The sequence below is a fragment of the Micropterus salmoides genome, unplaced genomic scaffold (assembly GCF_014851395.1).
Source record: "Micropterus salmoides isolate LMB-PRFRI ecotype aquatic unplaced genomic scaffold, ASM1485139v1 Ms_hic_scaffold_22, whole genome shotgun sequence".
Taxonomy (NCBI): Eukaryota; Metazoa; Chordata; class Actinopteri; order Centrarchiformes; family Centrarchidae; genus Micropterus; species Micropterus salmoides.
Genome location: NW_024041373.1, coordinates 13,853,439 through 13,878,289, shown reverse-complemented (window position 1 = coordinate 13,878,289; position 24,851 = coordinate 13,853,439). Strand labels below are relative to the sequence as shown.

The 24,851-nt window shown below is 42.2% G+C and overlaps 1 protein-coding gene across 4 annotated transcripts; it reads left to right on the top strand.

Moving 5' to 3' along the window:
* The first annotated feature begins 586 nt into the window (after positions 1 to 586).
* On the top strand, positions 587 to 24,835 carry LOC119917713 (vinculin-like). 4 transcript variants are annotated; one of them, XM_038738123.1, is made up of 23 exons: positions 587 to 754; positions 7,043 to 7,113; positions 8,196 to 8,346; positions 9,027 to 9,135; positions 10,386 to 10,508; positions 11,743 to 11,903; positions 12,201 to 12,203; positions 13,877 to 13,967; positions 14,054 to 14,201; positions 14,315 to 14,468; positions 14,778 to 14,953; positions 15,680 to 15,870; positions 16,670 to 16,869; positions 17,152 to 17,280; positions 17,435 to 17,584; positions 17,673 to 17,781; positions 17,939 to 18,241; positions 18,353 to 18,477; positions 19,652 to 19,837; positions 20,989 to 21,165; positions 22,192 to 22,395; positions 22,474 to 22,578; positions 23,022 to 24,835. In XM_038738123.1, the coding sequence occupies exons 1-23, from the start codon at positions 587 to 589 to the stop codon at positions 23,166 to 23,168; spliced, it is 3,381 nt and encodes a 1,126-aa protein (XP_038594051.1). In that variant the 3' UTR covers positions 23,169 to 24,835. The 4 variants fall into 4 exon arrangements, with proteins under 4 accessions (XP_038594051.1, XP_038594052.1, XP_038594053.1 ...); XM_038738124.1 differs by lacking the exon at positions 12,201 to 12,203 and having other exon boundaries at positions 23,022 to 23,168; XM_038738125.1 differs by lacking the exon at positions 20,989 to 21,165 and having other exon boundaries at positions 23,022 to 23,168.
* Positions 24,836 to 24,851: the final 16 nt, after the last annotated feature.

The window sequence follows — 24,851 nt, the reverse complement described above, 5'->3', positions numbered from 1 at the left end:
AAACACAAAGTTTACAACCCTCCCCTGTTATATGTTACCCCCCCCCCCCCCCCCCCCCTTCTCTGCTCTCACCTCTTCTCCCATATCTTGGAATCACGATATCTTCCCATTATGTTTCCCAAACACTTTCCTTTTGGGGGCCACTGGCATGCATGACGTAATTTGGGAAGCGCTCTCACTTGCAGCGTGTGTGCGCGCGCGTGTGTGTGTGATGGGTGTGTGCGTGCATGCATGCAGAGAAAGCGTCAGTGCGCACCAACCCGCTTGGGAGCTGTATTCCTTCGCTGTGATTGGGCGGAAGGCGGTGATTCCTTCTGTCACGATTTGGGTCGCTCCCACCGGAGGACACGGAGCGTTAGAGCCTTTGCCGAGGTGCGCTCTAGAGGAGACGGTGCACACCGGGAGGAGAAACGCATGAGGGTTTCGTCTCAGGGGCAGGACTGGCAACTCGGGATTTGTCCTCCTGTCTGTTGGCGAGGAGAGGAGAGGAGAGGGAAGGAGAGGAGAGGAGAGAGAGGGGGGGTCTTCAGAGCTGGAGCGACCAGCCGCCTTTCTTCTGTCGGGGCTGCGGTAAAAGTCGTTCACGATGCCGGTGTTTCACACCAAGACCATCGAGAGTATCCTGGAGCCGGTGGCCCAGCAGATCTCCCACCTGGTCATCATGCACGAAGAGGGGGAGGTGGACGGGAAAGCCATCCCAGATCTGACGGTGCCGGTGGCGGCGGTGCAGGCGGCAGTCAGCAACCTTGTGCGGGTGAGTCCAGAGTTCTACACAGGGCGTCGATTCACTAAAACCTCACTGGCAAAGTGTCTTTATCCATTGATGTAGCCTATGATCCAAACCAACGCGATTAAAGGAAAAATTTCAGGAGACAAACTCGTGCTAACTGATCTGACAGTATTGCTTTTATTAAATCCATGTCATATATTTGCCTGTTAGAACAGTGGGTAATCAAACTGTCCTGCACTGCACACGAGGCAGTTAATTTCATTTCAGTGTGGCTTCCAGATTGATTCCTTGCAACCCCGTCTTGATCTTTGCTCGCCATTAAAATGAAATAAAACTACCAAACACCCAGCTGACGCTCATGGTTCAGGAGCTCGAACCTGCTGTAGTTTTCTGCGCATACAACACAGCAACACTGTACAACAGGATGTCAATGCCGATTGATAATCAGATGGCCGCTGAGCTTAATGAAGTTTGTGGGGCGGAAGAAACGAGTCCTGATTGAATTGACAGGATGCGTCCCCCCCCCCCCCCTCTCTCTTTCTCTCTCTCTCTCACACGCATGCACACAGACACACACACACACACGTGTGTGAGTAATCAGTTATGAAGGAAATGTTACTTGTGTTTGAGGGAATGGTGTATATTTTATTCTCAGCTTCATTAAGATTAAGCTGCATTAGATTTTTGCAGATTTTAGCTTTGTAGAACAATGGATTTAACAAAGCCCATTTATAGTCATACACTTCAAAGAGAATAGATACAGCTTTTGTGATTTACCAGACTCCCCCCTCTTTTCTTCATCTTCCCTTCGCTTTCCTCCCTGCTCTGTCCTTTCCCAGCTTCTTTGACCCCTCCACTTACCCTCTTGTCCCATCACATTTCCTCTGTCTCCTTTCTCCTCTGTTGTCTTGAGTCTTGTTGAGCAATGTTGCTGGAGGAAAGTCCAACTATGTTTTGAACGGATAGCGGCGGGGCGGGTGGCAGAGTGGTGGGCAAGGGGTTTACGGTGGTAATCTCAACACTGCCCAGCAGCATTGCTCTAAAAGTTGTTCCGTATATCATCAGCTTTAGTGCTGCTCTTCTGGCCATGGCTCCTGCTGCAAAAAACAGGATCCCTTTTCACCAAGACTGTCTTTTTAAAACTAAGTTTAAGATTGTTATTGATATAGCCTAATACTGGGATGTATGGACCACAATTTCCTCTGTGGAAAGGATTGGAGACTGATAGCCAAGTATTGGCTAAATGCATATTACTCAGCATGTGTAAGGACAGCCAGAATGATTCTGAAGTAAGACAAATATATTTGGATTATGCAAATCCATATATGAAAGGTCATTAATATTTTGCACAGTCAGTGTCCACAGTGTCAGTGACTGGAATATCTTACATTGTTTCCTAAGTTATAGTTAAAAGATAAAATTTAACTTAAAATTATGACATATTACGATGTTAAATGTTACTCTGCAAAACCTTGAGTATAAACTAAACACAAAATTATAGTTATTGGTACTTTCGTTATTAGTATTAGGGACAGTTCACCCAAACACACAAGCTTAGTTTTTCCTTTCTTCAGTGTCTGAACTGTCCATTCAGATAGTTCTTGAGTGATTTGCAGTACATTGCAATACATTTCATAGCTATTGTTGTCAGAATACTTTAAATAACTTACAGTGAATAAGGGATCTTTTTTGGTTCTGATGTCATGTCAAACTTTTGAATAGTTCTTACATAAGGATGCTGCGTCCCTGCACAAGATCACTTTGATAAATATCTCATTAACTGATAACGAAAAGGGCCACTCAGTTTGAACTCAAACACAGCGGCATGTTTTAATGAAAAAAAAAACTTTTTATGTGATACCATCCAGCTGCTCTGAGTCCTTGATATTCCATTGCTACTGGGCAAAAGGCTCCATCTCTCTATTTCTCTGCTTGATCCATTCAGTTGATCCATTCAGACAGTGAGCAGAAGGAGGCTAATGGCAGCCTCAGGTGTGTCGCTGGGTCTGAGATGATGGAGATGCGAGGCTACAGAAAGAGATACCGGCTGAGGACATAGTAATACTGAAGGTGTCAGACAGAGGAAATGCTGTTAGGATGGGAGGGACTCTTTAATTAGGTAGAGGAGGGAAAAATCAACCCGATAAATGAAAACTATGAAGCAATAAAAAGTCAAGTTCCCAGCATTTGCTGTTGTATTTTTGGGAATGGAAGATTTCAGGCTTATTGTACACTTAGACACTCTGGATAACAATGCGACTAAATGCTTACATGCAGATGAAGAAGAAATGATGAGTACTTGTGTAGTTCACTGATAGAGGGCCGAGAGTTAAGAAGTGGGTGACAAGAAGGTGTTGAAAGAGAGCACAAAAGGTGCTTGAGCAGCTTGGTTGGTTGCCGGGTAGATAAACTTAACTGGAAGTAAAGGACACCTGAAGCTCAAACACACACACTTCTGAGCACACATGCTTTATTTTAGAAAGCTGATTCATTTCTACACTTGCGCAGTTTGAGCTAAGATATAACACAGTATACAGCAACATGCCACCATCACCACAAGAGTCCCTGTGCACACTGATACAATTACACTGTTAACCCGTCCAGGGTGGGCTGGCTGCGGGGGGTACTTCAAATCTAGGTCACTGAGACACTTAGACACACACTAGACGGTGTCAGTCTCACTCAGTCAGAGGTTGTGCATGGGTTGACGCTGTTTCGCTGTTGGTGTATTTGGTTGAAGTTGTGCCTCAGTGGTGTTTGTGAAGTATCTACTCCTGAAGGAGTCAACATAGATCCTGAGTATGTCTGGGGGAGGGGGAGGAAGGAATAAATAGATTTACCGTTGAGTGAAGTAACCAAACACTGACAGAACAGAGCAGAAAGAGAGGGAGAGGAGGGATGCAAGGAGTGAGACTGTCGACTAAAACTGTCAAACAGTGTGACGCAGAATGAGGAAAGAAGAGGAGGGATGGAGACAGGGCGAGAAATAACCACTTTCAGTCGGACGCTGGCACCCTGTGAAGGAGGGAAAGTGTCTGTGGCATCTTCAGACTGTGCCAAGCCTCATAGGCCACCCTTCCACCTCATAGGCCACCCTTCCACCTCCACCAACTCCAATATGAAAGTGGTCACTCTCAGTAATGAACCAACAGATGATCATCAGCTGACTCTGCAGTTCCTCGTAGCCCCACAATGCGTTTCCACATGTTTCAGCTCATTGTTTTGGTTTTACAGTTTTTAGCAGCTGAAGAGCCAGACATTACAGATATAGGAGTTGGTGGAGACCAAAATAGAGCTAAAAAAGAGTGAATATACACTTACATTTGTCTGATGGGTTCAACAATGTGTATAAATAGACAACTAAAATTTTAGCTATAATGACTTTATAAGGCTATATTATGTCAAATGTGTGATTTTTAGTGGCCACACTTTTGCAGCTCTAAGATAACAAACATTTGCTTTTACTTGAGTACAGTTTCACATAAGTGCAGATTAGCTTGCTTTTCTCAATGTCTTAAAAAAAGATCAATTCATTGATTAATATAAAAAAAAACATCATTGGATTATTTTGATTTTTAAAATAGTTTTGGGAAGATCTTCTTTGATTTGATAGCAGTAGAAAGGTGACAGGAAAGGAGGCAAGACAGAGGAGGAGAAATAGCTAAAATAGTTATTAATCATGACTTGCAGGAGTTGACTTTTGTCATCATACTTTGCACCAGACCCTTAGATCCCGTGGAAAATGAGTATGAAAGCTGTTCCCACATCAGAGCTGATCCCTTTGGCTCTGAGATAAGACCAGGCTAATTGTATTGTGTCAGTTTTAATTGACAACTGTCTGTTTCCTGCTGAAGCAATCACACCTTTTGTGCTGTACACCACACACACACATCACACCGTCAGTGTGTCCAGAAAGTCACTTAACTTATCATTAATTATGCATTGAAAAATTGATGCCATGGGTTGCTGCTTACAGGAAACTCTGGAGCTCACACAGCTCTTTGATCGGTCACCTGATGTGATTCTGTGAGTTCGTCCAGAGGGGGTTTCATCAGGGTGTGATCTACTCCCTGCTTTTTTAAAAATAAGTTAATTCAAGACATATCTCAGCGCTCAGTTATTTTATTTGTACCCTTAATGACATTTTTGTTCGTGAACATTCATTACAGTGTTTCACAATGTCAAATTACAGCACCGCCAGACATACCGTATCATACATATTTAATTTGTAAATTAATTTACAAAGATGCCAAAGTTTACTTTTATTTTAGAAAGGGTGGGATGATTATGAAATACATCTTATTTATGTGTAAAATGTTTATTCTCACAGTTTTATCATTACATGCGGCTGTGGCTTGGAGGTAGATCGGAAGATCTGCTGTTCAATCCCCGGCTTTCCCCATGTTGACGTGATGTTGGGCAAGATACCCCAAGATACCCACTGGCACATTGCATGGCAGCCTCTGCCATCAGCGTATAAATGTGTGTGAATGTGACATGTAGTGTTAAGTGCTTTAAATAGTCGTAAGACTAGAAAGGCACTATACAAGTACAGTCCATTTCCATTTCAAACTTGATCTTGACTGGTCCCTTCAAAGAAATGGAATAGTTACTGTGTGTTGCGTACATTAGTTACACACAGATGAAAACACTTATGAAACTTGTTTCTATGGTTCATAAAATACAACCACTTTATTGATTGCTATTGCACAAAACAGAGTACCATCACACTGGCTGAAATTGGTTTTCTTGCTATATTATAGTCTAAAGCGGCATAATCTGAATCTGAAAAGAAATCACACGTGAAGAGCAGCTGAGTTGGATGTCAGTGTTCTGTAGGTGAATCTGTGTTGTTTCTGGAGCCAAAAAGTCTATTAACCAACTTTCATTGGCGCAGTAGCAAGAGACTTATGTCATCATCATTGTAATTGCATCTCAAGATGTGTGTACGTGTGTGTGTGTACGTGTGTGTGTGTGCGTGTGTGTGTGTGTGTGTATGTGTGTGTCTGTGTGTGTGTATGTGTGTGTGTGTGTGTGTGTGTGTGTCTGTGAGTGTCTGTATGGGATGTAGGATGTGTTTTGTGTTTAAGAGTCAGTGTTTCAGAGACATGTGACTTTTCAGCCAGCTGTTTCACTGTATAAATATCTGCAGAAGATGTGAGCTATGTCACCCTACTGTGTGTGTGTGTGTGTGTGTGTGTGCGCGCCTGTGTGTGTGTGCAGATTAATTACACACTATGACTTTCTGCCTGTTTGTAAGTGATTTATACAAATTCTATGACGAAACAGAGAAAATGACAGAATCTTCAGGAGAAATGAAATGGTCCCAGGTTTCTTGTTTCTTACTGAGCCTGGGCATCAGAAAAGATATGGTTAGTTTTACAAGTCAGTGTGCAGGTAATGAAGCCTCAGGGATTTAAAATATCTCAGAAGGAAAACCAAAATCTAGGCAGCTCAACAAATAATGTCCAAATATATTTTTTAAATGTGACATTTAATGGTGTCCATATTTTGACTTATGTTGTAACAACAATATGTGGCTATGGAGGTGACAATGTTTCTTTGCAATAAATAGAATATGATAACATGCAGACCCGGACATAAAGATGTATTTTTGTTTTTGAAATGTTTTACTGCAAAACAGAAACCCATTGTTTACGTATTTGTGGAGTGAGAATGTTATATTGTTTGCAACCAAATAAATCTACAGAGGAATTTAATCAAGATCCCTTAATGTGTTGAAATTAATTTGAGGGTCATTAAAATGTCAAAGTATTTAGTTTTAATCCCAATCAGAAAGAAAATAATCAAGTATCTCTAAAAGAAAAATAATCAATGCGGAAAGTCATGACTGTCAAGTTCGATTTGTTCAGCAAAGAGAAAACATGTGCATTTGCCTTCACCAGGTCAATATCATGTGTGTCGTGAATCGTGCCTGTCTAATGTAGAAGATTTTTACACTCCTAGCAAACATTTTACGCTTTACTGATGACTAGATGAAATCAGTGCTACTGACCTCCAGGTCAAGGCCACATATGGGTGCTTGGTCTAAACAGTTGTTTAATTAGAGCAGTGTGAACATCCTCCCCCCGACCTGCCCTCATGTACAATAACAGATGAACAGAGTCAACCAGAGCCCGAGCTGCTTCCCTTCAAAGTTCAAAAGATATGACATGCACTCATGGTTGAAATAGGTGTGAATTGATACACACCCTTCACCCTTCAGACTATTAATAGTGCTCATGTGAATACTATTTCCTGTCTTGCTGCAGCTAATGATTATAATACAAATGGTCCATCCGTGTGTTGCAGGTGGGGAAGGAGACTGTTCAAACCACCGAGGACCAGGTGATGAAGAGAGACATGCCTCCTGCGTTCATTAAGTAAGGCTATCTCTGAAGCACCGCTCTAGTTTCTTTGTACATCTCCCTCAATCATGCTCTCACCCACACTCACTCACAGAAATACCCAGAGACAAAATTATGGAAATGATCCACTTTATCTCAGCAGACAGAGAACTTGTTAAAAAGAGGATTCCAGACGATTCAGTGTTAGGAAACATGGCTGTGTTCCCAGCTGCAACAAAGAGCCACTTCTGAGGCAGAGCCCGGGTGACTTGTCCGGCTCCAGCATCAAGACCGCTGAGAGGCTGTTTGTTGTTTTCCAGCTTGCATCCAACGAGCTGACATGAAGTCTGGGTGCTGGCTGAGAGCTGCTACTCAGCAACCCTGGGACTTCAGGCTGTGTTTGCTTGCCTGTATGTGATGCATTTGTGTGTATGTCTGTGCTTTTACTGTGCATTTGCTATAATTCCAGTTTGTTCTCTCAATGATTTCTGTCGTTGCCTAATTTTTTAATTTCCAATTAGTTTTTCAGTTTTAAGAAAAGGGTCCTCAAGAAGATCCACACACTGCCCTCTCAGGCTAACCTGCACATTCACGGGGCATTACACCATAAATCTCCCTCACAGGGCTTAGGAGGGGGCGTGTGGGAATGTGAACCAGCCTAAATATAGTTGAACCAGCAGCCATCGATACCCTTACCAATGGGGGTCAGAAAGAGGAGGCGGACTTGAGAGATTGATGAGAAATTGGCGGGTTTTGCAGTATTAAAAGTTACATTATTTCTAACACAACAAACTCTGAATCCTAGATTTAATTACAAGGCATTTAAAGCTGATATTTATATGGAAGAGGCCTTTCAAATGTAACTAAACTAAAAATCTCTTTAAATTTGGTTCACAACACACTTCCCTACGTATGCACTTTGTTATACCTTGTAACCATCTCTTGTCACCAGGAGAGCAGCTTCTTTAATGGACTGTGAGATGTTCTGATTTTTTACTTAGTAGTAGATGTGAGATCTAGTCCATTTGATTCACAAGGTGATACATTCCTGTTATTGGTAAATGTATATCCTGCATTTAATCCTTACTGCTCCTCTTAAGCCAGCTGTGTTTTCTCAGGGTGGAGAACTCGAGCTCTAAGCTCGTCCAGGCGGCTCAGATGCTAAAGGCAGATCCGTACTCTGTTCCTGCGCGAGATTACCTGATCGATGGGTCCAGAGGGATACTGTCTGGAACGTCCGACCTGCTCCTTACCTTTGATGAGGCTGAGGTGTGTGTGTGTGTGTGTGTGTGTGTGTATGTGTGTTTACCTTCTTGTGTGTGTCCTGAGAATTACTTCAGAGGTGTGGTATCTTTCAGGGAAATAAAGCTTTTTATAGCTGTACAGAGGAAGGAGGAACTCTGCTTAGCGCAAGTCTGTAATGGACTCTCAGATGCAAAATGCAGCCAGATCTAATCACTGAGATCAAATGACTTCCCTCTGTCATAACTCAGGATGTGTGTGTATGGCTGGCTCTGTGCGTTAGTGTGTGTGTATGTGTTTCATGTTTATATATCCCAGTGGGGACTTTAACCTGAATGCACACTAAACAATGAGACTAGTGTCACCGTGGGGAAGATTTTGGTTTGTGTGTGTTGAATGTTTGATGGCAGCTCCATAAGTGAAATCACATTGGGCACGTGATAATGCTCATCTCTAGCCTAATTTTTGAAAGAGCAGCTTCTCACAGTCACAAGACATACATCACAAGACTTTACACACACACACACACACACACACACACACACACACACACACACACACACACACACAAAGAAACCACACAAACAACTGGGTAACTTACTGTTTAAAAAAGCTCATGCACACATTGAATCGTTATAATCAGCCTTTGTTTCTGGCCTATATTCATGTTGTCACCTGCTTGTCATTATGTCTACGTTGTGTCATAGGTGCGGAAGATCATTCGCGTGTGTAAAGGTATCCTAGAGTATCTGACGGTAGCTGAGGTGGTGGAGACCATGGAGGACCTCATCACTTACACCAAGAACCTGGGACCAGGTCAGCGGGAGTTTTCTTTTTAAAAAGCAGTCCTACTAGAAGAGCCTCCATCCAAAATGTATTTGAGCATTTGGGCATTTTCATCAACCAAAGAATATTTAAAGATCGGTTAAATATGGTGAGAGAAGGAGCATGCAACGAAGGACCTCCACATTATTAACAAGTGGCCTTAAGCACATACAGAAATCCTATTTTGTTTTCAGGCATGTAGCAAAATTACGGGCTGATACAGTTAATCTGTTATGAAAAATGTCAGTTTTAAGGGAGTGCTGTTCAGTATTTCAGCAGGTTGTTCCAGCTCAGAATTCAACGATTAGTCAACTAATCAGACAGAAAAAAATTGGGAAACATTGGGAAAGCTGATTTAAATTCCTTTCACAAGGCCAAACATTCCCCAGTTCTTGTTTCTAAATTGTGAGAATTGTGTGAACTGACAATCTTCGTTTGAGACTGTTGGTCGAACAAAACAAGCTGAAGAAATAAGCTTGAAAGAAGCTGTCTCTTTGGACCAAATAATGAATCGATTAATCAAGAAAATAATCAGCAGATTAACTGATAATGAAAATACTAGTTAGTTACAGCCCTGTTCTAGTTACAGGACATCTTGGGTTAAGCATAGTATTTAACAAATGAATGAATTGTCCTATGAGCAGTCTTTATTAAAATCTTAACTTAAACATTCAGCAAACTGTGTAGATAATTATTCTTATCTCAACAAATTAGACAAAATGGTTCTCACAAATGCATCACACAATTCAGCATCTGTGCTGATGTTTTATAAGGGCCACTACTAAAACATGAACCATGCAACAAACCTATGTTTTAGACTACTCTCTGGGTTAAAGATCAAAAATGTAATTAACTACTGACTGCTCCTCTGACACTAAAATGCTGCGAGTCTGTTCACTGGCAGGAGGAGAGCAGAACCATCAACAGGCTATTCATCATCAGAGGTAAAAGGTCAATTGTGTTGTCAGTGCACTGTGGCATAATGAGCTGGAGGACATATGATGCCAAGGTTTTCTCACACTTGACTGATGCTGTCTTTGTACGGGATCAATCGTTCATAAAGTACTGATGTGTTGGAACTACTCAGTTAGTGAATTCGTTGGAAGATGCCCTCTGATTGGCTGTTAAAACTGTGATGCTAATGCCAGACCCAAGTTCACTACTGGCTCCATTCTAGTCGCTGGTTGGTTTTGGTTTTGGTAACTTCTATCACAAGACAATGAATCCTTTCTTTTCCTCAGGGATGACCAAAATGTCAAAGATGATTGAGGAGAGGCAGCAGGAGCTGACGCACCAAGAACACAGACAGATGCTAGTCAGCTCCATGAACACCGTCAAAGAGCTGCTGCCTGTTCTTATATCAGGTGTGTATGTGTGTGTGTGTGTGCGTGTGTGTGTGTGTGTTTGTGGTGGAGACGGTGGGGGTGACAGTGGAGGTCACTGAGCATTCAGTAGTTGTTATAGCAACGCTGATCATTACAGTCATTAGTTACTGGGGATGTCAAACTGACTACACACACACATCGCCCACTCGCTGCTCTCTATCATACGGTATACTGCACCAGAGAAACATGCTGTAGGCTACATTCTAACATGCATGTTCAATATGGCTGTAATAACAAAGACATTTGGATCAGTAGTTTGGTCTTGAGAGATCATGAACTATTTCACAACTTAAAGTTGTTATAATTTTTTGTCGCTGGTAGTGCTGAACCTGCAGATAATTATCACCTGAATCTGCAGTTTCCCTCATCTCTACATAGCATCTTTCAGTTCATTGTTTTTGTTATCCTGTTTTGGTTCCTTCGCAGCTTCACAGCTGTTCTCAGACACTACACTACATGTCCAGCATTAGAAAGACCAAGCTAGCAGCTAAATAGTGAACATAGTGGAGATCCAGCAGCTGAGGAGCCAGATATTACCCTCAGGGGTTTGTAGAGACCAAAACAGAGCTAAAGGGAGAGTAGTTATTGGACTTACATGTGTCAAGTGGCCAGAAACATGACTATGCCAGCACATACCTTGAGGTCCTCGGGCAGAGGTCTGTTGTCTGTTTCAGAGTCTCGACTGAAAACTAAAGGGGACAGAGCGTTTGCTGTCAGGGCCCCGAGGCTCTGGAACAGCCTACCTGAGGAAATCAGGTCGGCTGAGTCAGTGAACTCTTTTAAGTCCCTTCTTAAAACATACTTTTATAGGAGAGCTTTTCCCGATCTTATTTGACTTTATTTTATCCCTTTTATTTTATTCTATTTTACTAATTTTATATTTATCTTAAACATGTATTTTAGTCTTTTCAATGTTTTCTTGCTTTTATCTTGTATTGTTTTTGTATTATTGTCTTTTGGGTACTTTACACTTGTTAAAGCACTTTGTAACTTGTTTTTGAAAAGTGCTCTACAAATAAAGATTATTATTATTATTATTATTATTACAAATGAATACTAATGTTGTGTCATATGTGCTGGATGTGTAAATAAGCAATCATAGGGTGATAATATGTTGGTTCTGCTGCCCCCCAAGTAGCAAGTAACACATTAGAGTGATGGCAGAATACTGTTTTTTTGGTGGGGGGTTTGAACAGTTTTGTATCTTTTGTAGCTATAAAGATTTTTGTCGCAACCAAGAGCAGTCGAGGTGCCGGCGTTGAGGAGGCAGAGAGGAACAGAAGATTTACCTTTGAAAAAATGAGCGCTGAAATCAACGAGATCATAAGAGTCTTACAGCTCACCACGTGGGATGAAGACGCCTGGGCCAATAAGGTAAGCTCTGCGCTGCACATTTGAACTCTGATTTTGTTCACTTTATACCCCCCCCCCCCCAAAAAAAACTCACCTGAACACCTGAATCAGATAATCACGTTTTGCTTTGGAGTGCCTGTTTGCACACACAAAGCCACACACTCTATCCACACATCCCTCTGTGCTGCAAAAAGCATCTCCAAGAAATTCACTCTTTACTTTCTGTCACTTTTCTTTTTGCTCACTAGTATAACTCCTGGTTTTTTTCTTTTTCTTTTCTTTCTTTACCTTTCTCCTCCATTCTTTTCCTCCCTGTAGAAGGTAAGCCTGTTTCTCTCCCCCTCTGCAGTTTCTAGCATGCAAGTGTGTGTGTGTGTGTGTGTGTGTGTGTGTGTGTGAGAGAGAGAGAGAGAGAGAGAGAGAGGAAATATGTCCTCATGCTTACACGCTGTGTCTGCTGTGTATTTAACAGTAAGTGTGTTGTGTGTTTAGTCCATTGGCTATTAGCTGACGGGATGATGTTCAGTACGCATACTTCATCACTTTATTGGTATATGTGCATCTGTTTGTCTCTAGATGCCCATTTGAGTCAAATGGCTTGAAACAGATGACAGTTAAATAAATTTTTAAGCTAAATAACTTGTTTATTTAAAATATAACTGCTTCAGTAATTCACTCCATCTTCAATCATGATATTTTCCTTCTCGTGCTGCTAATGTTTACCTTGAGATAGAAATGTCAAAATATACCCTCAGTGTTTTTGGGCACATCAGTTAGAGACTGTGCCAAGTTTAAGTTAAGTTAAGATCTGTTTCACTAGTCTACCTGAAACACTGCATGTTTCTCCGCACACAGTTGCCTCAGACAATGATCTGTTTGTGTTTTTGTATGTGTGTGTTTGCCGTGGACACCCGCATATTCTGTGTATAAGCTGTGATAAGCACTTACTGTCAGTGTGTGTTTGGGGGGGGGAACCGCTGGCACACGATGACTGTCATGAATTATAGAAATAAGCTGGTTGGTGTCCAGACACATCCATAATGCATGGGCTGTATTGAACGCCTCCACTTAGGCAGTTCATTCTCCTCTGAGCTTGAAAAAGCCTTTTTCTTCTTTCCACCATTTATAAAGCAATGACAGAGTTTGTGGCATTTTAGATGTGAGGTTGTTACCTTCCCTTAAATGTCTCATTTTACCCTTCATTATCAGTAATTATTATTTGTAACATATTAGTTAATCAACTGGGCTATACAGAATTTATGAGAACTGTTATCCCACTTTAAAGTCCCATTTTACAATACAACATAAAGGCTTGTGTTGTTACTAATTACTTTATTGATGCTAAATAAATAATTGATTACTGCTTCACAGATACATAATAAAATTAAAATAACTTTTGAGTTGCCAGGTTGAGAGCTCTTAATTAAGTAGGTATTCTTGGTTACAACATTAACCATTTATTAATGATGACTAACGCACAGTGTAAACTTTACAGCTATAAATGTTGATAAAGCTGGTGCTATTTGATATTGTTTTACACAAAACCAAAAATCAAAACCAACAATGGCTTGATCCTACTAAGAAGTATTACTTGTGTAGCCAAAGCTTGTTATACCATAAACATGTAAGATGAACTCATACACTTTATGTTGAATCAGTCTCATCTGCAATGTCCTGCTGCTGTAAATACAATGTAGATTAATCTGCATTTGAATCTAGTACCCAATAAAAGCTCTATGAATAACACTTGCTAAAAATGTATAGTGCCCAGCCTGTATTAGCAACTTCGGCAGGAACAAATGGATTTCTGTATTTTCATGGACTTTTCCGACAGTAAGAGAAATATATGTAAAATATGTATATATAGTAATAAATTAAAAACCATTAAGGTCATTACTGACAACCTTTTGTTTACAGTATGTCATAACGTAAAGTGGTATGCATTTCTGTTTTGACAAAGCTATACTCAATGCTGTGTCTTCTCTTTACTTCAGGATATGGAGGCTTTGAAGAGATCTTTGGCTTTGATTGAGTCAAAGATGGCACAAGCTAAAAGCTGGCTCAAGGACCCCCATGGACAACCAGGTAACTGTGTTTTTTACGCTTTTTGCTGAAACACTAAATCAGCTTTTTGGATCTTATTTCACAATGTGCTGTGTCGTCGTCCCCAGGAGACCCCGGTGAGGTTGCGCTGCGTGTGATACTGGATGAAGCTGGTAAGGTGGGAGAGCTGTGTGCTGGGAAGGAGAGGAAAGATATACTGGCAACCACTAAGGCTCTGGGGCAAATGACTGACCAGATTGCAGATCTACGAGCCAGGTATTGTGTTTGCATGACAGCATGTGAGTTAAACTGTTTTCTTTACTTCCCTGTGTTTGTGTCATGTATTTTCACAGCATGTGTCAGCTGTGTGTGTTTTTCTTTTATGGCAGAGGCCAGGGCCCAACCCCGGGTTGCATGCAGCGTGCAGGCCAGTGTTCACAGGGCTTAGACTTGTTATTTGGCAAAGTGGACAGTGCTGCCCGCAGATTGGAGGCTCTAATCAATGCCAAGCAGGCCATTGCCAGGAGGCTGGATGCTGCACAGGTCAGATAAAACAACAACAACACAGTAATCCATGTTAACTCTCTGCCCAGTGAATGATACTTCCTCTGCATTATATTAATCATATTTCTGTCTTTTTTGTTCATTTGATTTACAAGAAAGTGGTTTTCAATTTTCAGTGAGTCATTTAAAGATTATGGGCATAAGAGCAACATAAATGCTTAACGTAGACATTGTTATTGACCTTTTCCCATCCTTGAAGCTCTCTTTTGGTGTTTTTGTACATATTTATGTTTCTTTGTTCACCAGATGAGAATTAAGCATATATGTGGATTATTTATTATATTTTAGGCCTGGCTAGCTGATCCTAATGGTGGTCCTGAAGGGGAAGAGAACATCAGAGCACTACTAGTGGAGGCCAAACGTATCGCTGACCTGTGTGAAGACCCCAAAGAGAGGGATGACATCCTGCGCTCCATCAGTGAGATCGCAGGCCTCACCGCCAGACTTGTGGAGCTACGCAAACTGTACGCCGTCCTCCTTCTGACACATGCACAAAAAATTATGTCTTGTGAATACTTTATGTAATTCTTAGACCCTCTTTTTCTAGGCTCAAACTGTAACCTCATGTCAACAATAACTGGCATATTTTACCTGCCTGGAAAATATTGTTGCCTGTCAACCCTGGGCATCAGTCCTACCATAAGGTTTCTCTTTAAATACGGTGTGATGGGGTCATGATATGTATGTGGAGGGTCAGCAACAGTTATCAAAACATGTTCGACCTTAAAGAAAAATAACACTCAATTCAAGGTTCATGCCACTGAATTTCATATTTGAAAGCAATTTCAAAAAGTTTGTTGGGTTTATAACAGTTTATGTATTGAATGGTACTGTCCTGCAGTTCATACCACATGTAGAAAGTATTTAATATTTCAAACAAACTGTATAAATTTAATTATTCTGGTCATAGAAATGTCAATAATAATGAAACACATTATATATTTCCTTGTAGAATTATTGTCCTGGACCAAAACTTACACCTTTATGAAAAACATGTACTCCCTGTACAAACTAGTGATAGAAACTGTTAAAATGAATATTGACAAAAAAAGATGGAAAAGTGGTATCAGCCTTTGACAGTGGTATTTCCCTTTAAGGTGGTGTCTAACAGCGGTATGATGAGACACTACCTGGATTTTACACCTTTTTGGTGCCGCCTCAAATCGTCCCTCCATCTGTTACTTTCTCAGGGGTAAAGGTGATAGCCCGGAGGCCCGTGCATTGGCAAAGCAGATTGGGGCGGCTCTGCTCACCCTGCAGTCCAAAACCAACCGGGCCGTAGCCAACATGCGACCAGCCAAACCTGCCGTCACCTTGGAGGGCAAGATGGAGCAGGCCCTCCGCTGGGTGAGCAACCCCGGAGTGGACGACAGAGGAGTAGGTGAGCATGGTTGGATGAGGGCTCCAGGGAGGGATGGTGTAGTAGCTCGGTCCAAAAATAAACGTTCTGAACTTCTGTGGCTTTTGTCAGGCTATATGTGGATGATTAAGAGCGTGTGAAAGTGGCCAAGGCAGCAGGTGGGAGAATTTGCGATTAGATGTGAGGTGTTTGTGGTCTATGAGGGGGCTGCAAAGTGTCTCATTTTCAACATATCTGAGTGTCAGAAATGACTGTGCTGGTGACTGGTACCTTTTCCTAAATGCCCACAGTGAGGTATCTCATGCATGAATCACTGAATGACTAATCTGACCTACTCAGTCGTTCGGGGGTCATTGTATTGTTTTTAATGCTTTGCTTTGTGCCTGTTGCTGTATCCCTGTTTCGTCATTTGATTGTTTCCTATTTTCTCGCATGCTTCCCTTTGGGAGCAGAGTGTGAGATACTACAGTGGAACACAGGTACCTGCCCACTATATACTTTCTGAGAAGGTATAACCAAACACTACAGATATTATTCACATAATGACTTACTAGAAATTGTATGAGGTCAGCATGTAATACAAAATACACCATCCTCTTCTGTAATTTACAAGAAAAGATAAATAAACCAATGTCTTGTCTCAAGACTTGTATTCCTAGTACTTATTAAACCATGTTACCAACAAATACAAAAACATTGTGTTGCACTTTAGAGATGATCCGTGTTTAAATAAGGACCTGTTATTATTGTATCTGGGTTTTTATTGAACACCAAGGAGTATGCAGATGTGATGCGTGAACTGCCCCGTGTCTCTCCCCAGGTCAAGCAGCAATCAGAGGAATGGTTGGAGAAGGGAGGAGGCTGGCAGGAGGCCTGTTAGGACCGTATCGACAGGATATGATTGGACGCTCCGACCGAACTGAGGCTCTAATGACATCCTTGGCAGACATGGCTGGCAGGGGCGAGGCTGAGTCTCCTCATGCACGAGCTACAGCCGCACAACTGCAGGACAGCCTCAAGGTAGCCCAACAGTCTCACAAGCACACACATTTATTTATAAATGAATCAAGGCAACTCCAAGCTTGTGCTGTGCAGCCAAACATTGTTCAAATTATTGTGAAGTGAATCTAGATATACCAAATATGTCAAGCAGCATTTTGGGGAAATGTGAATAAAATGATGCACAAGACAGTCTTGACCAAAAATGTAAAAATGATGTAGGGCGCATGTTCATTATTATTTCAAGTATTGGTGCAGAGCTCCTCCTACTGGTCTGATTATGACACTCTCTGTTTCGATCAGGACCTCAGGCAGCACATGCAGGAGGTGATGACCCAGGAAGTATCCGATGTTTTCAGTGACACCACCACCCCGATCAAACTGCTGGCGGTGGCTGCAACTGCTCCTCCTGATGCCCCCAACAGGGAGGAGGTCGGTAATGTACATAAATCTGAGCTGGCTTCAAATATAGATACAGCAATTAATCTAAGCCTCATTTCTACTGACTCTGTACCATCCTGATGTAAGAGAGGATGATTATATACGCATATAGTCTGACTTTACCAACATTAATTGTTGATTATAGGTTTTTGAAGAGCGTGCAGGGAACTTCGAGGCCCACGCAGGTCGGCTGGGGGTGACCGCTGAGAAGGCTGCTGCTGTGGGAACAGCCAATAAGAGCACAGTAGAGGGCATACATGCTGCTGTGAAACATGCCAGGGAGCTCACACCACAGGTGCTAGTGTTTGTTTTGGTGTACCTGACATGGAGCTGTCAGAGTCTGGCATATACAGTCTGAGTGTGACATGTTTGTTCATGTCCAGGTGACCTCTGCTGCTCGGATCTTGTTGATGAATCCTGGAAATAAAGCAGCGTACGAGCACTTCGACACTATGAAGAACCAGTGGATTGACAATGTGGAGAAACTCACTGGTGAGGATTTTCTCAATATTTCTTGTGTTACAAATATATTTCCCAAACAACATTAACATACTGAAAATGAGATATATTTTTATTCTTAGAGGTTAATCTGTGTGTGTGTGTGTGTGTGTGTGTGTGTGTGTGTGTGTGTGTGTCTCTGCGGCCTCAGGTCTGGTGGATGAGGCCATCGACACCAAATCTCTGTTAGATGCTTCTGAGGAGGCTATAAAGAAAGACATCGACAAGTGCCGAGTTGCCATGGCGAATGTTCAGCCCCAAATGCTCGTTGCCGGGGCAACAAGCATAGCGAGACGAGCTAATCGGGTCCTGTTGGTGGCTAAGAGGGAAGTGGAGAACTCTGAAGATCCGCGGTTCAGAGACACAGTGAAACATGCGTCAGACATCCTCTCCCACACCATCTCACCCATGGTGATGGATGCTAAGGCAGTGGCCGGGAACATACAAGATAAAGGTACAGGAATGCACTATGCAAACACATGTTCAAGATACTGTGCGATACATAATGACGCAGGTTTATTCACTTCATTATCTCTCTTTATGCTTCACACACTCTCCTCCACAGCTCTGCAAAAAGCCTATTTGGACTCGTGTCTGAGGATCCTGGCTTCAGTCGGAAAAGTTAGAGAAGCCTTCCAACCTCAGGAGCCTGACTTCCCTCCTCCACCACCTGACCTGGACCAGCTCCATGTAAGCACATTCAAACACCCATATTTCCTATTTTCCACAATAAACCTTTGAAAGGCCCACCACTTATGAAAGATGAATGCATTAATACACATGGAGAAAGTAAAAGTAATTTTTCATTGGCTTTGGTAGCAGCGACCTTGAATTGTCAACTGCTCCAGTGGAGCTGCTCAGTGTCCCACTGGTTAGCGTGGGAAGCCCTCGCATGCAATTTCAAATTTGAAGCTAGGTGTAGCCGAGTGCATACTCACATACATTTCTGTGCCAGATTACAGAAAAGTTTAAGACAAAGACCTCAAACCACAGGCCTGAAAACCTATTTTCTCGATCACAATTTTACTACAAGGACTTGAGTCTTACGTGAACACGCTATTTTCTGCCAGCTTTAGAAGTTTTGGAGATTTCTGTGTTTGCGTTGCTGACTGAGCTTTTCTGGCCGGTTTGAAGTGAGCAGGACTCATTTTGAAATAGGTGATGTCACATACTCCCATGCACCAGCTGCGATTTAACAACATTTGGATCATAAGCTGATGACAGATGTATATCCACTGTAATTTAAATCTGATCACACCACACCCACACTGTGCTGTGAAGCTGATTAGCTTAGAGTTTTTGAGTGTTAAACTGGTCCTGAATATTCAATGTTGTAAGTAATTCTTTACAATTTGAAATTAAAACCAGTTATTCAGAACGTTTAATTATAATATGTGTAATGATGGGTATCACATACTGGTGAAAAAGACAAGGACAGAAGTATAGCCAAGGCTTTTACAACAAATCCAAAATGGTATCTGTATGTTTAAAGCGTAAATGAACAGCTCCTGAAAATTTTATCTTTGCTGACTGCCAGTGGTTTAACTCATGCCTGCTGCAGTGATGTACAGATGTACTCCAGGACCCTGTGACATAGGTGTTGGGTGTGGTTAAGTGGCATCAGAGCACATTTCTGAACACACCCATCAGTGATGCTGCTTGCTCTTTAAAGCCCCAATGTATAGACTCCTTATGTCTTAATGCCTTACAACCACTGTATGTTGCAAAAGTCGTCATTTTCCTTATTCTACACATAGGGGCTTTAAATAGGATCTTGTCCAAATATCTACTGCTCACCTCCCCCTTTGTTCCTGTAATACATATCTGTAGATAACATATGTGTGTCTATGTGTGTTTTCTCCAGGTCAGTGACGAGCAGGCACCACCTAAGCCCCCCTTGCCAGAAGGCGAGGTGCCCCCGCCTCGGCCCCCTCCTCCAGAGGAGAAGGATGAAGAGTTCCCAGAGCAGAAGGTTGGAGAAGTGCTCAGTGAGCCCATGATGGTGGCCGCCAGGCAGCTGCACGATGAAGCTCGCAAGTGGTCCAGCAAGGTCAGTTCATACAAACACACAGAAATATACAGTTTGCACATTCACCCATTCAAACGCGTACAATTTCAAAATCAGTAGCTTCATAAGCCCGCTGGTTAGAGATATCCCTAAATCATGACTAGAGTGATCACAGAATGTTAACGTGGTGCCTTCTCATATTCTGTGAATATCCTGAAATCAAGTTTTTCCTGAAATTGTGGAGGTCAGTGGCTCAATTCCAATTTCAGAGGGAAAACGGTAACTGTCATCAGCTCGGGGTGTCTGCATGGAAGGTTACTAATGGCTCACACATACACACTTACACGCAGAAAGTAAATATTAGAAAAAGAATCATCTGTGGCAAAACAGTCCAGCCTCACATCTATCGTATGAAGTAGTGCACTATACTTTGTGTTCTCTTATCCCTATTGATGTCTGTTGTGTATGTGTGCATGTAAGTGTTTTTGTGCGGAGGACCTGTGTTTAGGAGCACTTCTGTGTGAATAACCATTGATTATCCAGGAACCTCTCACTCTCGTTGTGAACCTCATAACAGTTTCCCCCTCTTTAGCTCTCCTGACAGTTTACTCACACCTGTTTAATGGTCTATGCGTCAGGAGTGTCTTTGGAAACCAGGCACAAAATATCTCTTATAATGGCATGGGGTCATACTCAGTTTCCCAGCGCACTGCTAGACTCTTAAATCCACTAGACGGATGCCAACCACTGGCTTTGGTTACAGTTCGACCTTTGATTGTGCAAATGCTTTACAAGCTGTCAACTCAGCCACTGCCTCAGAGGAACCCTCCGCCTGCTCCCTGCCAAAACCAGCTCCTCTTTCCCCTTTTTTCCCCATCTTTGCTTGAGCGTTCAGTTTCACTTCCCCTTTCCCTGCTCCTTCACAGTGCTTGTATTCGTTCCTCCTCCCTGTCCTCTGTTCTTCCATTCAGTGCCTCTCATACTGTACTAAATGCCTCCTTTTCCCATGCTTCTTTCCCTCACGCCATCCCTGGCTTTCCCCTTCTCCTCCACATTCCTCCTTTTTTCCTCTTCCTCCACCCACCCTCTTTGCCTCCTTCCCTTTCCTTCCCATTCCAATTGATCCTACCTCTCCAACCACCTCCAACGTTCCCCACGAACACCCCCTCCTCACCCCACCCAACCCAACCCAGCCTGAGGAAGAGGAGGCAGTAGAGGAGAGGGAGGTAGATGATGAAGATGAGTTTACTGATGGTGAGGATGACTATGAGCCAGAACTTCTGATGATGCCCTCCAACCAGCCTGTCAATCAACCCATTCTGGCAGCTGCCCAGTCTCTCCACCAGGAGGCGCGCAAGTGGTCCAGCAAGGTCTGCGCACATACATGCACATGAGTGCACACACAACAAGCAGACGTCAGGGTCAGCAAAGTTCTGTAAATGGCTCCCAGTGTTTTGAGCTGCTGGGAGGATCACAAAACACTGTTTGACCCCCCCCCCCCCCCCCTCCCCCAACACACACACACACGCACATCCATGCATGCAAACAGATAAGTGCACTGCACAAGGAAAGAACTGCAGGACAACAAAGAAAAACCCTTTGGAGTACTAGCTGACAGTCACTGCGGCTGTGCAAACAATGTGCTCTGCTTCTGACTCTACTATGGAAACCTCCAGGGCTGTTGTTGGATCACACTAAGACATAGTTGACACACGGTTAATGCTGATGCCACGCTAAGGTTGTACTAAAGGTCAAGGATTGTTGGAATGGCAAGTTTGTTTATTGCACCACAAGGATAAACTGGTACTGGCTTCACACATGTTCATGATTAGGTAAAGTGCTTTTATGGCGGAGCCAGGTGCTCCGTCTCGCTATTATCGCTGTTGTCTGGCCAACCTGTGAAGCCAAGGATGACATTTTCCCAAAGACTTCTGGGTGATGTTGTTTTGACGACTACCTGCTTGCCTGGTAGATCACCTGCTTCTGCTTCTTTAGTCACAGGGTGTGCACTGATCACTGTGATCACCTCAACACTGTTTCTCTCCAGAAGTACAGCCATACATTGCAGAATGATCTTCTTCCACGGGGGTTGAAGAACATGTTCTAACTTTCACTGACACTGCATGCAGCTTTCTGCTTGTAAATTTAGTGCCTGTTTTGCAGTTAATTCATACAAATCACTATCATTCGTTTAGTGTTAACACTATTTTCAGTATGCTACATTTTGATTACTATCAGTATTATCAGAAAACATGTTTAAACATGACTCATACAGTATGTCTCCATTGCATTCTCACCTCTTATCCAAAACCATGTTCCTCTCCAGTACCCTGACCACAGCTCTTACTGCTTCTTCCTCTACCCCTGACCCCCCCGACCCCCCCCCTCCTTTACAGGGTAACGACATCATAGCAGCAGCCAAGCGGATGGCTCTGCTAATGGCAGAAATGTCTCGATTGGTGCGTGGTGGAAGCGGGAACAAACGAGCGCTGATTCAGTGCGCTAAGGACATCGCCAAGGCCTCAGACGAGGTGACGAGACTGGCTAAAGAAGTGGCCAAGCAGTGCACTGACAGACGCATCAGAACTAATCTGCTACAGGTAAGGACAACCACACACAGACACAAAACTTCAAAGTCCTCGATGTGATATAATTTAAAATTTTTTCTCCTTCCAAAGGTGTGTGAACGAATACCAACCATCAGTACTCAGCTGAAGATTCTCTCTACTGTTAAAGCCACAATGCTGGGACGGACAAATATTAGTGAAGAGGAGTCAGAGCAGGTAAACTCACAGAGGTGCACATAGCTTGTAGGGATGCACTGATCCAACTTTTTCATTCCTGATACAGACACTTAAACTCAGAGTATATGATACAGAGTACCAACTCAATACCAGGATTCTCTTTTTACCAAATTTGAAGTCTGGGTGTGCCTACCTGTCATGGCTGAATTAATGTAACTGATGCAACACTAAATTTTATAATGTGTCACGTCATGGCCAATACCTGATCCAGTCAGTATTGGTGCAAATACTGATCCGGCACATTGGATCAGTGCATTCCTAATAACTTACAGCGGTGGAAAGTAACTATGCACATTTTCTCTAAATACTATACTTAAGTACACATTTGAGATACCTACACCTGATTTGTGATCCACCACATAACTAGCCTGCATTTTGTCTCACCTCAATTTTTATTTCCTCCCTAACTGCTTCACTTCCAGGCCACAGATATGTTGGTTCATAACGCCCAGAATCTGATGCAGTCAGTGAAGGAGACCGTCAGAGAAGCAGAAGCAGCCTCCATCAAGATCCGCACTGACGCAGGATTCACGCTTCGCTGGGTACGCAAGACCCCCTGGTACCAATAAACAAACCTGGTCACTGAAACTAGTAACACTGTTATCTTATCTCTGATAGCACACACCGGGAGTAGAAGTAGCAACGTGCATACTCGTCATGAGTAAACATGTGCATTTCTTCAAAGAGGAAACTGCAGGTGATTTTGATCCATTCATCATTGTAGTAACCGGAGGCAGTTTAAAATATATATTTTTGGTATGTTGTGTTACAAGAGTTTACCCAAATCCCAGGTATATATTTTTTGCATGAAATTTTTTTCTATTTTCTAAAGGCAAATTGTGACATGAAGATATGTATCGCCTAGAGGAAATTTACTTTTAATTCAGTTTTTTCCAGTGCGAGTTTCTTATTGTCTATTGTATATACAGTAATTATTTGTTTTATGGACAACACACACAGCTATGAGCTTTATACACTGAGTTTGACACTAAAGTGTGGGCTGGTGAGCTCTCCTTTCTTCATGTTTACTTTTAGTAATAACAATGTTCTTAACTGAAGATCTATGAATTCAAAGGTGATCAAAGGTGAATATCATCGCTGCTGTCCGGTGATGTTTCTACTTGAAGAACTAAAAGGTCTTTTGGATTTAAAGTGTTATGATTTACAGGCAAATGATACAAGTTTCAGAAGTGATTGTATAATTAGAAAAAATGTATGGTTGTCAATAAAAAGTTTTTTGTTTTTGTTGATTGCAGGAAGGTTGATATTTAATAGATAAGAGGTTTTCACTTGACAGTTGCAGTATGAGTGACAGTAAGCGTAAAGGTCGAGGTGAGGCGAGATGTTTTGAATTCTTTGTTTTAACTTTATTTAACTTTCACAGTGAGAGATGCCAAAGGATTTGTTTTAACATTACTATAAGCTTAATAAAGTTATCTTAACAGTCAGTAAAAATCCAGGTAATTGCAAACAACAGGACAGGCCATTTTCTTTAGAGAACCTGGAGAACCTTTTTGAGGTCTGTTATTTTTTCAGAGAATGTTTACTCTCACATTTTATAAACTAATTGTAGTGTTTTTTCTGCACTATCTATGTAACAGTTGAACTGTTTGGATTTCTTAATTTATCTAAATTCATCAAAAACATTGATTTTAGACTTTTCTCTATGTGTGAGCTCAGCAGCCCACCTGTGAATGCTCTGACTCATATCATTTTAAGATTTAAGGTCACAGATTTTCTAGACAACCCCGGTGGTTTGAGAATAAAAACAACCTTTTTTTATGTGACATCAGTCACTGATGCCAGTCTAGCAGTCTAGTTTTAGGGATTTATGACTGCTAACTCAATATTGTGCGCGTCAGATCAGTGAATGCATATTTTCATTCCCTAAACACCATTTCACCGTTTTTTTTTGTTTTTTTTTACAGTGGCTGGACAAATGTAACTGTTAAATGGATAATGTGTGTGTGTGTGTGTGAAGCCTCTTCAGTTAAACAGTAGCTAATTAGTGAGCCGACAGTGTGCTCCAACAGCGGCACAGAATTTTAACTGCATTTTCATCTTTATTTGGGCCTACTGAGCATGTAGCAGCCGCTGACCCCTCACTCAGAGCCACAGGGTGTACTTCTGTGTGTACTTGATGTGTTCATTCACACCCTGAATGTATTCAGATAGCTTCTAGCCCTGCCAACACATCTGCTGTGCCTTGGAAGAATAAAAGACTATAATGACCGGGGTCAGCTTCTTAATTC

Excerpts from the sequence above, each read along its gene's own strand:
- LOC119917713 (XM_038738123.1), top strand. The coding sequence starts at position 587 with ATGCCGGTGTTTCACACCAAGACCATCGAGAGTATCCTGGAGCCGGTG. Across the intron at positions 755-7,042 it reads CAGTCAGCAACCTTGTGCGG|GTGGGGAAGGAGACTGTTCA; the intron begins GTGAGTCCAGAG and ends CGTGTGTTGCAG. Across the intron at positions 7,114-8,195 it reads ATGCCTCCTGCGTTCATTAA|GGTGGAGAACTCGAGCTCTA; the intron begins GTAAGGCTATCT and ends GTGTTTTCTCAG.